The sequence below is a fragment of the Ambystoma mexicanum genome, chromosome 12 (assembly GCF_040938575.1).
Source record: "Ambystoma mexicanum isolate Mex_15411 chromosome 12, UKY_AmexF1_1, whole genome shotgun sequence".
Taxonomy (NCBI): Eukaryota; Metazoa; Chordata; class Amphibia; order Caudata; family Ambystomatidae; genus Ambystoma; species Ambystoma mexicanum.
In genome coordinates, this window is record NC_090936.1 from 764538769 (window position 1) to 764551984 (window position 13216).

Consider the following 13216-nt stretch of genomic DNA (forward strand, 5'->3'; position numbering starts at 1 on the left):
AAGACCTGCTTCTCGTGTTCCACCTTGCTCAGAGTGTGTCTCTATGTTCTGCCTTTTATCTGTGTGGGAGATCTAATGGGTATCAGATGTATGTGATTACAGTCAAGTGCCTGACTTTGCCTGACCCGATTAGCGGGACATGTCCAATGGGATGTGTAAGGGTTAGCCTCTTTACTCTCAGTCGTCCTCTTGCTCAGCCCAGTGTTTGTGCATAAAGGGGGTTGGGGGGAGTTGAGACATTGGAAAATCCTATAAAATAAGATTGGCATGGGTATCAGAAACGGTGGAATACTGCTTCCCACGTTTTCCTCGCCCCCACCTCCCGAAAACCCCTCGCCCAGGTGATCCTCCTGGACGGGTCCACCGCCAGGTTCTAGATCCAAAGGCGATGGCCATGTCCCGACCACCTCCGAGAGAGATTCCCAGGGACCAGTAGGCGAGACACCCTTTGGTTTCTCACAGTACATAGTTTTGCATCAATTCATTTACATGTTATTAGTGAACACTGCCATTCAATGTCTCTTGGTGCCATGTGCAGCATGTCTTGGCTTGCTGGTGTATGCATGCTTTTGTGCTTCTTTGTCTATATGAACCTTTTGTGTGAACATGATCTCCACCTGAATATGCCATATGGCTGTCATGAGGGTTTAGGGGACACATTGGGCCTATTTGCTAGGGGACATGTGTGCATGCTTCATGAGAGTGTGTTGTTTAGTATTAGAACTTCATGGCCAATGTACGTATATGGACAATGGTAGATGTGGGGTGATAACATATTTGGAGTTGCATGTGTTTCACATTTTCACAACTTTTTCATACACATCTGTGTCTTGACTATTTCCATGCTTTGCAGTACAAGCATTCTGGCTATTAATGTACATGGCAGGCATGCATGGGTGTCTCAAACATGTATGCTATGGTTGGCATGGCACTTGCTTTGTAAATGTGTTCACAGGTATTGAGTGATGTTGGGGTTTGTTTGAGGTAGGCATGGCGGCACTACTTTCATTGACTTGCAATATGGCCATGGTAGCCTATGTTTCAGATGTAGGGAAGGGACCATCACAACGGTGTGGGTAGCAAGGGAGGGCTGCATGTTGCCATTCCTTGTGCAGGGACATTGCATGTTTGCTGTCAGTGTATCAGTGTTGGTTAAGTATGTTTTGGTTTGTGTGTCTAATGGTGTCGATGTGGGGCGACCTTTGGAGATGCATATTTTTTCATTATGTTTATGGTCACTTATTGGGGATGGGCACTCATTTGTTTAGGTGTCTTGCCAGATGTTCAACAGAGCAGGGATGGTTGAGGTATAGTTGAGGTATCTGGTGATAGCTCATTCCTCTCTGCTTGTTTACTTCTCCAATTTCAGTTAATTGTACATTGTGTCTGTTTATGCTAGCACAGATATTTAGGTAGCCCAATGTGGATGTGCTCACACTATAAAAAAAGATATTGGTTATTGGCATCTTGCTCGCACTCAGTTTCGCTGGCCTACACACTTAACATGTGGACTATGTCACCTGCACATCACTGGACCAGAGTGTAGCTGCAGTAACAATATGGTTGGCTGTTGTTGTGCAGCTGAGTGTAATCAAAGGGGAAACCATGGAAGAGGTGCCTGTCCTGGATTTACCAGCACTGCTTACAAGTGATCATGTTGTAAGAGTTTGTCGGCCAGGTGTAGTTCATGGGAAACACAGGCCGGAGAAAGATAAGTGTTCCACAGTGAACTGGGCTATAGTTGTTCCTCATGCATAGCTGGCAAGTGTTGTTGCTGTTACAACAATTGTAAGGCTAACACCACCACTGAACTGAACAAGGCCTGCATGTCTGCACTATGTAGGGACAGTCAATAGGTTTGGCTATCCATTACTGTTGGGTAAGTGACTGTACACTTTTTCCAACAGACCATGAGTGTTTGCCAGCATACTCTTTTGACTGTTCAGCAGGAAACAAGACTTACTCATATGTGGGAGTCAGATTGTTGTGTCCCTATGTGAGAGGTATGGTGGGGACATCCATTGAGATGTTTTCAGGCAAGTGTTGTAGCCAAATTTCATGGTAGTGTATGCAGTCTTCTTAGGCGGCCTGGGGATTCAACATGAACCTCTGCAAGCAAGATGATTTATTGGATATTCAGTCAGACATTTCATATTTCATCCAAATCCTGGGGTCAGTACTCTGCACTGAAAGAGTAATGTGGCCATTGGGGGTATGTGTATTTGGGGGCATTATTGTGATGTAGCACCTTGTTGCGGCAAGTACTGTGTAGGAGAGGACTGGGCATAGAATGGTGCATATTTGGGGGTGCAGATTATTGGGGGAACTGGGAAGAGGGCAGATTTGTGGGCTCTGCCTTAATGTAGAGCATTGGGGCACAGATTAGTGGGGGTACAGGGACGAGGGCGGCCTTGTGGGTGCTGCATTGATGTAGTGGGTTGTAGCACAGGAGAGGAGTGGAAGTAATGGTGATTGCTGGTAAAGTAATCCTTGATTACTTATTTCCCATGGGTTCGGCACAAAAGTTGTTTGACAGCGCTATGTTCTGTTTGCCATGAGGGCATATTGTGGGTATCCCGGGAGCTACTCATTTTTCTTTGCGCTGCAGGTTTCTAGGAACTTTTGATTTCATGAATTGGCTACCAGCACAGTACATTTGGTCCATGCAATGTTCTTGCTCACGCTAACTACTTAGCGTGTTTCCATAGATAGTTATTTGATGGTGAATTATATCTCCCATTGAATAAGAAGTAACACTTAATTGCCAGCTCAATTGCAAAATAATGTTACAAATACTTAAAATGTACCTAACGAGCACTCAACAGCCTCTAACGTTATACTAAATGTGTATACCTATACTTATTGTAAATAATAGTAAAATAATATAATGTATAAATATATTACGTTGCTACTCTGTGTTGAGCTTAGCTCGGGCCTATAACTATGGACCTCGGGGCATTACCTGACTCGGTAATGCCCCCACGGCGTGGGGCCTATTGCTTAAGTATTCCTTACAATGCGTTTATTTATAAGGTCCGTAAAAAGGAAAGACCCTCTCAACAGCAAGGGGCCAGCAAGACTGTGACAGTTCAACTTTCATTGGAATGAATACATCACAGAATGGTGAGTGGGGATGACTCACGCGAGGAACCGAAAAATACAACAAGAACTTACACTCTTGTTCATTAGGTCCAAACGCAAACAATGTTACTTATTCTAAAATAAAACAATGTCCTATTTTTTAATGGGAGAGGAGCTACTCAGTAAACAAACTTAGTAGTTCTTCAAAACAGAAAGAGGAGCCATCAGTGTGGAAATATATCAACTGCTACTGTCTATTCTTATTTTATTCCAGGATCTTAGGCAATTGTATTATTCAAACCGGAAGGTAATGCATTCCTTACTTTTGAAAGTCTTACTTCAGGCTTATTTTGGACTTCATCTTGCTCCCAGAAGTAGCATGATTTGAAAATAAAATAACAAACAAAACCCATGTGTGGTCCTAGAGTACTGCAGTGTTCTGTCTTAAGACAGACTGCTTTTAGAAAATATACAACAGACTGAAGAATGACATACAATGACAGACAGCAACTGCAAAAACGCAGCATAATTTAGTTTTATGTTTTAAATTAAGATGTTGAAAACCATCCCTGTGGCCCAGACGTAAAGTAAGCATGACATACACCGGCACATGGTAAATGAAGCGTTCTCACTGATTTACCTGTAAATTGCCCACGGGCAAATGGGCATCTAACCCAGGAGCCTTGCTGTGTAGTCAACTGAAAGTACAAAAAATGATTTGAAACATAATTATTCCAAGTCATGCTGTGCCCTCAGACACTGATTAGTTAATTCATATGAAGTTTGAATTCCACAATGTCGTGCATGGACCCAAGGGTTAACTAGAACTAGTATAAATAGTGCATGTCAACGAATATAATTGTTCAGATGCTTACCTGCAGCAGACTCATTTCCCTTATAGAGAGGACACTGCTATACTTGGTCCAATAATTCTACATCCACTGTTCTGTCTATTCGGGGCTATTCTGTTATCAGGCTGTGGGTGCGCATCAGAGAGATGTGCTGAACACATGCAGGGACCGCTGAAATCAGCCCAGGGAATGCCTAAATCCTAACTATCAATTCATGGTTAATGATATGTTTTATATGTTCCCCCTTGGGTTCGATGCCAGGAACATGTGTTTGGTAGCAATACAACGATGACAAATTACTTGCATTCCACCACTGCTCCTGCTCCTAACCTCATGTGAAGTGCAGAATACCCCAACTCTCTGGAATTACCAACTTTGGGGCTCAATAATGCCTCTGAAATGGTTATTCCTGAGAAATGGCCTAGGTCTTGGATGATGCACAAGATATCTGGCACAGCATGAATACCTGCCCATTTAGAATACAGCAGAATCCCTAAGAGTCAGTGAGATTCCTGCATTTCCACGGGGCTGTGAAAATGTAGCATGCAGACCCAGCACACTGGGGAAATGGTTAATAGAGAAAATGTGAGAAACCTTTTTCTTCCTCACATCTGACAAGTAGAGAATGAGGGCAATTTCATCCGTCAGTCTGCCTCAATCTGCAGAGGAGAGACCAGATGTAATAGCAAAATGACCAGGAGATTTTGTAGATCAACTATTACCCACATGGCTGTGCTGTTGATTAGAAGACCTGAGGGGACTTATTGTCAATGGTCACGTAGATATGCAGATCATCCTCATATTCTCTCCACGCTACTCAATGCCCATGATCCATATGGGTTCTTAAATAGCCATTCACACTGATTGTGCCATTTATGGGGTGGGGCAGAACCTGCTCAGAGGCAATGTGGATATCTGCCGGTGCTGTGTAGGGCATAATCACCTATATCTGAAGTGTGCAGGTGCATGGAATGTCTTATTTGAACCCACATGAATGTGAGGCCACTGCCTGCCATTTCATAGCACGTAGGTAAATTGCCAGAGGTGTATTTATCTCTGCCGCTGCTATGTGCACTCTATGAGAGCTGTTATTTTAAATGGCCTACATCGTTTTGAATAATCTGCATATCACTTCAGAGGGTATAAATCATGCTCTTATTTATGTCTTCACAAGATCTATGTATAAGGAAAACAATAGAGCTTTGTTAAACCCTCAGTCATTCCAAGATCATTTGAGGGTGCACGACTGCTGCTAAAATACGACTTCATAAAACATCCAAACCTGTGTATCTATATTGGTTTACATTCTAAATCAGGGATATACTAAATTTTTTTTAATTTTTTTTTTTTAAGCGGCCACCCATGAGATGGTGTAAGAGTAAAACAATAGCTGAAATGTGTCACTAACTAGATGCGTTTAGAGATTACAGGTAAACAGATACAACAATTGAGAAGGCAGTTGGACCATCAAATGCAATTGTGATGCCCCTACCGGCCTCCCACTGCAGAAAAGTACAGATAAACTTCATGAAGGAAAAAAACATCACCTTTGCGTCGTTGAGTGATGGGCGTGTGGCAAGTGCAGCACAAATGTAAAAATAATGAAATAAAAGCACAAATGTCTGTATGTATACCCACCACTAAAAAGCACATATAGCCACATGTGCTGCAGTAGAATAGGGAAAAACACAAAGAAGTCAGGAGAATGGGATGTGGGTGAAGGGTGCCACATTTACCCAAGCTGTATGTGTGATCTATGTACGTCTGAAAACCATTCTAGATACCTAGATGAGAATTGTTCAAATCTTGAAAGCTCATCCCCTCTCTTAAATGACAGTTTCTCTAAGCAATACTGACCACCCATATGTTATGATATCTTATGTTATATGGCCCTTGTATAGCGCCTACTGCAATTGGTATGACCTTGACGTGCTGTGGGGTTGAACGTCATTCGGAAAGCTGCAGTTAGAGATGTAAGGGGTGAAGAAAGGATGCCTAGTCAGCATGAAGGTGGGCAGGCAGTGGTTAGGCCCCTAGCAGCAATCCCTAGTTATCAGGTGAGAGAATACATGCAGTGACAAATTGCCTGCGGAGACGGATAGTCAGAAGGGTCAGATAATGTGAACGGCTGGTCCAAATTTATTGTGGGTCCCAGCTGTATTATATTGGAGAGGTGATGTGTGTTTTGGGTGTTTGCAAATGAGTAGTGTTTAATTAGAGGTTTGCAGATGGGTGGGCTGTGCCCGTTCTGGGTTTTTCTGCAACCAATGCAACTCTCTCTCCCTCCCTATTCTTCCCTCTGCTCCGACACACTCAGGCAGACACACCCTGGAAGTCCTCATCTCCTCAGACATCCCCTTCTCTAAACCCTCTCACTACGGCACTCTCTTGGACTGACCACTTTCTGCTTTCCTCTCACCTGAAACTGCCTGTCTCCCTGGCACAGCCTTCTCCAGCACTACCACCTCTGTTCACGGTCATTCTAGCTATGAAGCAAGTGTCAGTTGCTGTCTTAGCATCCACTTTCTCCTCCTCCCCCTACCCCTGCAGCTGACTCCCACTCTGATACTGCCTACTCCAACCTTCATATCACTCTCGCCAATGATATTGATATCCTTGCCCCTGTCATGAGGATCAGTCTGAAACCTTCCTCCAAGTGCAACTCTTGGTATGACCAGGCCACTCTGAAAAGCACCTCTTCCTCTCTCAGGTCCCTGCTGGCCCCCCTTTCCCCTCCTCTCCTTCTCTCCTCCATCACTCCTCTAACACTTGATGTTTCTAGATAAGTCTGATCTATGAAATCTTCATCTAAGCAGGTGCTCCCCTGCTCTTCCAGAACTATTAAGGACAACATTGATTCCCTCACTCCAGTTTTGACGATTTCTGTAATCATTCTTTTGCAACTTGATCTTCCATTCTCTCCTCAAGCACTCCCTTGTACACCCTCTCATAAAAAAGTCTTCTGCCGATCCTTCCTGTCTGGCTAACCATTGCCCGATCTCTATCACTCCTTTACTGGGCGATCTCCTGGAGAAGCTGGCCATCTCTCAGCTAAACATTCACACTGAATCAACTGGTTATCACCATGATCATCAGTCTGGCATCAGAGCAGTCAGAGGCACGTAAATTGACCTCCTGAACACCTGTGATGTTCTGCTCTGTAACCTTGATTCCAGCTCTCACACTGTCCTCATCCTCCTTGACCTAGCCTCTGCCTTCGACAGCATCAATTACGCCAAACTGATCAATCGTCTCAGCTGGAACCTTAGCATCACAGGTCAGGTGCTGGCATGGCTGATCACCTTCCTCCTGGACTGACCTTTGCAGCTCCAACTGGGGTCCTTTCTCTCTACCACCTCTCTTTCCACATGTGGTGTTCCCCAGGGCTCTATCATCTCACCCTTGCTCTTCAATGTCTATCTGCCCCCCGGTGCCCATCTGATCTCTACTTTCTCCTCTAACTTTCAGTGTTATGCAGATGACACACAGATCTCTTTCAGGCCCCACTCAGCCTCCTCTCCCTCCTCGCTCATTCCTGACTATCTAATATTCATGAATGGTGCACCTCCAATGATCTCTGCCTTAAAGTGAGTAAGACAGAGATTCTTCTCATTGGGATATCTGCTCCCGTTTTCCCTCTCTCTCTCTCTGGCAGCCCTCCTTGAGGGCCCCTCCTCTCAACCTCCTGTGGGGTAAAAAACCTTGATTTCATCTTTGACTCCACTCTCTCCTCACATCATGGACCTTAGAGAAGAAAACAACATTTCCAGCTGCACCTCCTCAGAGGTATTCTACTTGTCCTCGCCTTCCCCTAGAAGCTCACTGTCTCCAGAGCTCTGGTTCTCTCCAGGTGGTACTATTGCAACAACCTCTTTCTTAATCTTCCCAATACTACTCTTCACCCTCTTCAACAAATCCAGAACAGAACTGCAAATATTATCCTTAGCCTCAAGCCCAGGGACCACATCTCTCCAGCACTGAAATCTTTCCACTGGCACCTGGTTACTATGAGGTTCAAGTTCAGGACCCTTTGCATCATCCAAAAGCCTTTCTGGGCCTGTGGCCCTCACTATATCCAACTCTCTCTTCCTAAATACCTTCCTTCTAGAGCCCTCCGCTCAGCTTCCTTCACTTCTCTGCGGGTCAGATGCTTCTCCAAGAAGAGAGTGGGAGGTATATCTCTCTGTGCTGCAGGTGCCTCCCTCTGGAATGGCCTCCCTGCCCCTCTAAGATTTGAGCCGGACCACCCGACGTTCCGGGAGCTGCTGAAGACCTTCCTTTTCGCCTCTTGCTTCTCTCTCCCACTCCCCTGCTAATATATCTGTCTACTCATCTTGACTTGTTGCGTGGAGCACTCAGAGTCCACAGAGTACCATTCCACCCCCTCGACCAGTCACCCTGCACTGCCTCCTGGCCTACCCGGCACTCCCGGTCTGCAACTGCATCCATGTAGTCCTTTGAAGTCCCTGAACTTACTCAGAGCCCTGCTGCCCTGACTGCACTTCCCTTTTATCCTCCCCGCACTTCCTTGCTCACCCTCTCCCCTGCACTTCTCGTATGCACTTGCAGAATCTGAATATCACAAGGCCTAGTAAAATTATTTGTCTTTTCTTTCCTCTATTCCTCATCTTGTGGCACCTCGAAACACTTGTGTAGAGGCGCGATATAAATACCAAAACATATCATATCATACAGTTATGTTTCATTGTGATCGCGTGATTGACGCTCCATTGAGGAGAGACTGACACCTGGTTGGAAAAGAACTTGAGGAGCTTATCATAAAGGCTTGAATGGGATGCATTCAATGGGGGTGGGGGTGATATGCCCCCCCTTATTGGCGCCTTAGATGCCCCAGAATTCTCCTCAGGGGGAGAGAAATAATCCATCCAGGAGATGGGGTGATTTTGTCAGGCTGCCGAAGGGAAGAGATATGTTTTGAGAATCTTCCTGAAGGCGAAGTGATTTTCTATGTGATGGATGGTTAAAGTGATCGAATTCCAGATGGTGGGTGCTTGGGCCGAGAAAGAGGAGCCCCCTACTCTTGTTGATATTGTCACTGGAATGCTGAGGAGAAGTGCTACAGCTTATCTGAGGTTTCTGTTAGGCCTGTATCGTGTAAGGTTATGATGCAGGTTTGCTGGTCCTGTGTTGTGGAGTGATCGGTGGATGATGCTCATTGCCTTTTGGGTGTATCGTCTATGATCGGAAGCCAGTGAATGACACAGAGGGTAGATGAGTTATATTCTCCAGAGCCTAGGGCTAATATGAGCCTTGTGGGTCTATTTTTTACAAGTTGGACCTTTCTTAGCTGTGATGTGGTGGCTTGCAGGCAATGGGCATAAGCATAGTCTAAGTGTGAACGGATGATAGCCACAACTGCGGAGACTCTATGAGGGAAGGTGAGGTTAGGTAGGCAAAACGATGGCAGAGAAAGCAAATGTGTAGGTAGAAGCTTTTTGTCACAGAGTTGATCTGATGTGATAGGAGCAGGGCCGCGTCCATAATGCATCCAAGGGTTTGTTGGAGGTGCTGGGTGGTAGATAAGGGAGTAGCCACAGGGTGAGATGGGGGAAAGAGGGAGGTTTTCCCACAGAGCATGATCTCAGAAGTTCATAGGTTGAGTACGAGGTGGTTGACAGTCATCCAGTGCTCGATTTCTGAGAGGCATGTTGCGAGATCAAGGGAGGTGCCGGAGGGGGGCACAGGGATTTTGCAGATGATCTAGGTGTTGTCTGCATAATTATAGCAGGTTAGGCCATGGGATCGAATTAGTGTGAGAAGGGGACTCGGAAAGAGGTTATAGAGCAGTGAGGAGTTAGAGGCAGCATGCCTTAAACCAAATTGGACAATTTCCTTACATCCTTAAACCAATTTTCAACTGATGGGAAAAATCGGAAATTTCAATTTTCTGAGTACCCCATGCTGTGCACAAATATGCCCCCTAAGCAACCAGAGATTATCTTCCGTGTCTTAGTCTTCATAAATGTATGTTGCCCCAGAAGACATTTGAGTTGTTGTGGCTGCAAAAATGTCTGTTTGTTCACATTGATGCTGCCTGTGACCCCACCCCAAATGTGCTTACGTTTTTTGCATGCTGAGAACATTTGTACAATGGTTCCTTATGTATTTTAACATCTGTAACAAATGTCCTTAGCAACATCCAATTGAGTCTCGATAATGAATGAATTACATCTCAGTCAGGATTAAGTCTCCCTAGCAGGTTTAGTGAAGACTTTAGGATTGAGGGAGGATCATGACCGTGGAGTAATATCCCACCCCCATGATATTGCATGAGACAAAGTCAAGGGCTAAAAGTAGGGGAAGGGTAATTATCCAATTGATCATGACCCTACCGAGGCCTATGAAGCTATTTATTGACTCATGGAGTTTTGAAACTAAAGGGGCATCTGATGATTTTAAGCTGCTCAACAAGTCAGATCGATTTGTAAAAGAGACTGCATTCAGAGCAAGGCTGAAAGAATATCTATAATGGAATCCATGTGCTATTGTTCTTCAACATGTTTTCCCATTAGACTCCATTAGAAACATACCTACATATCCCTGCCATTTAAGGTGCACTGGGTAAACCAGGACCTTGTGAGAGAGAAAGAGAAGCCAAGCTGTCTCCTGAAAATAGAGTGTTAGGCAGAATCATATGCAGTGCAGTACGCTTTGTGAACACAACACACCAAAATTAAGACTACAAGTGACAGTACAAATTCACAGTAAAGTGGTAGCCATGGCTGAGCAGCCAGACTTATCTCAAGAGTAAAGTGAGCAGTACCAGAAGTTACACAAAGGACAGCAATTACTATGGTTCAAACAAACACTGACTCAAGGTTTCTGAGTAAAAGAATTTACATTTATTTGCACATTCATTTGAAAAACAAATCACTAAAGTAAAGCAGCAGAAAATCACACTCTTAATATACTACACCATACCCAATGAATTCTGGACAAGTTGAGCTCAAAATGAAGTGTGAGCAAAATGGAACTCCAGCAATTTAAAAGTGGAGGGAAAGACAAGGTTATTCACAATCAACCAGCAGCAACAAGTAAGTAGGCAGGGCAATCTAGAAAAGGCTTGCTACAATGAGGATTCAATTCAATAGGCCTGGGCCAATGTCTATGGTTCAGAGTCTTTGCAGAGGATCACACAATTCAGAGTAGTTTGTGGTTAAGTCTTTGCCAAGAGTTTGAAACAAAGTTGGTCGGAAGAAAAGTTACTTAAACGAGCAGAGAAGGACAAGCCCTCAGATTTGCAAAAGATTTCAAACACTTTCACTGCGGTTTGACGGAATGAACGACAGGGTTTGAACAGTACCTTAATAGAAGAAGTATGCTGATGCGGACGTTCCTGGCAGATCCTGCAGGCTCACGCTTCCTGAGGCGACTGTCGGACTGACAAGACGGAGGAAGATTGGAGGGTCCTGCACTGCCCAGGGAAGAAACCAGCAGTGGAGCAAAGCGACAAATAAAAGGTGCGCTCTTTAAAACTCAAGCAGGGTCCGGTCCTCCTGGCTATCCGGTTCACTGCAGCTGTGCACAGCAAGTTCGACCAGAGGAGGGAGACCTGGCTTGGAATTGGCTGAACTGGTTGGTCCCACCAGCTCAACGGAAGAAGATTTCTTGCAGATCTCTGTCGTCGAAGTCTGGAGATTCGGACCCGCAGCACGGCTTCACCGTGAGGTTCAGTCGTGGTAGTGGTCCTCTTCCTTCAGCTTCTCTTCGGGTCTTTCAATCCAGTGGCGTTTCTGCCTTCCAATTCCCAGACACCTGATTTTTATGCAGTTTTTCCCCCATTCACACAGCCTGGCTGTCAATCACACAGCAGGGTGGCTGTCCTGGAGGGACAGTCACCACAGCCAATCATACAGAGTGCGACATGGGTATCCAAGGAGACCCTGTGCAGGGAGTCTCAAACCCCTCCCTCACATCTTGTTCCCCTCAGACATTCAGGTGCCTAAGGAGGGCTTCTGTGTAGACGCCCACCAAAGGACGGTGAACAAAGGAACCAAACCTGGTTTGGCACACAGAGTAAAACACGAGAAAGACCCTTACAAAAAGAAATGGCGAATAAACCCAGCAGGAACCAAAATAAATTAAAAAGGGTCCAGCGGGTTAAAATTTGAGACTACTAATTTAGCCTAAAACAGTACCATGGCTATGTTCATAGACCGCAGTAGGAAAACAACGGTAGATACCACTGCCACCAGCCAAATCTTAAAGAAAGGGTTACAAAATAATGTTCCATGAGAGACAGACAAAAAGGGATAACTATTAACAGTACTCTATCGAAGATAGTTTATACTGCGTCTGTGAATTTAACAAGACTAAATAAACTCACTGGCAACTTTACATGTTCTGGGAGACAGTAGTGAGTCCGAGACAATGGATCTTGAGTTGGGATGTCTAAAAAAGACAACCCTGTGCCACTGCACTAAAGGTGCTTTGTGACACACAGTAAAATATGATGCCTATGGAGTAGGTGAGACTCCACAGCCTATGAATACATACATTTAAAACACACAATAAAACACATGTAAGAGTGGGAAAAAAAGGCTCACACTCTTAACAGGTGAAAATATTAATCCTAGCAATCCAGCAAGTTAGCCATTCTGGAGAATTCTCTCTAACATAGAGTGAAGGATACCATGAGCTCCATAAATACCCAGTAAACTCTAGAAGACAATGTAATTAACCATGCTGCAGCCTCATAACTGGAGTGAAGGTAGCCAAGCATGCAGCAGCCAGCAAATATTAATGAGAGAGAAACAAAAGTTGTGCTGCATCCTGAAACCTGGATTTCATCAGGCATGCAGCAATAACCATTGCACATGTTGTAAGAGAGAAAGAAAAGCTTTGGTGCATTCAAGAACCTGGAACAACGAATTCCGAGCATTCCACAGTACAGAGTGAGCATTGTGAGAGAGAAAAATAAGAAGCAATGTATCCTCGACAGCTGAAATGAAGGTTCGGAGGCATGCAAGAGCAACTATAAACATAGTAAGAAACAGAGGGGTGGGGGGTGGGGGGAGGAGAGAGAGAGAGAGAGAGAGAGAGAGAGAGAGAGAGAGAGAAGAGAGAAGAGAGAGAGAGAGAGAGAGAGAGAGAGAGAGAGAGAGAGAGAGAGAGAGAGAGAGAGAGAGAGAGAGAGAGAGAGAGATCCTGGAGCGTGGAGTGGAGATTCCAAACTGCTAATGGACGTTTAATAGAAAGAAAGAAGTAGATGTCATGAAAGGAAATAAAAACCACTTTGGAACCTTGCGAAAAGGCTCCCAGGC

At 44.8% G+C, this 13216-nt stretch overlaps 1 protein-coding gene across 1 annotated transcript in view; it reads right to left on the reverse strand.

The window, feature by feature from the left end:
• The window catches only part of IL17REL (interleukin 17 receptor E like), a 747013-nt gene that overhangs the window by 184938 nt on the left and 548859 nt on the right, over nucleotides 1-13216 (reverse strand). Inside the window, exon 12 of the mRNA XM_069629260.1 lies at nucleotides 3722-3779. Coding sequence (XP_069485361.1) covers nucleotides 3722-3779 — 58 coding nt within the window. The remainder of the gene's footprint in view (nucleotides 1-3721; nucleotides 3780-13216) is intronic.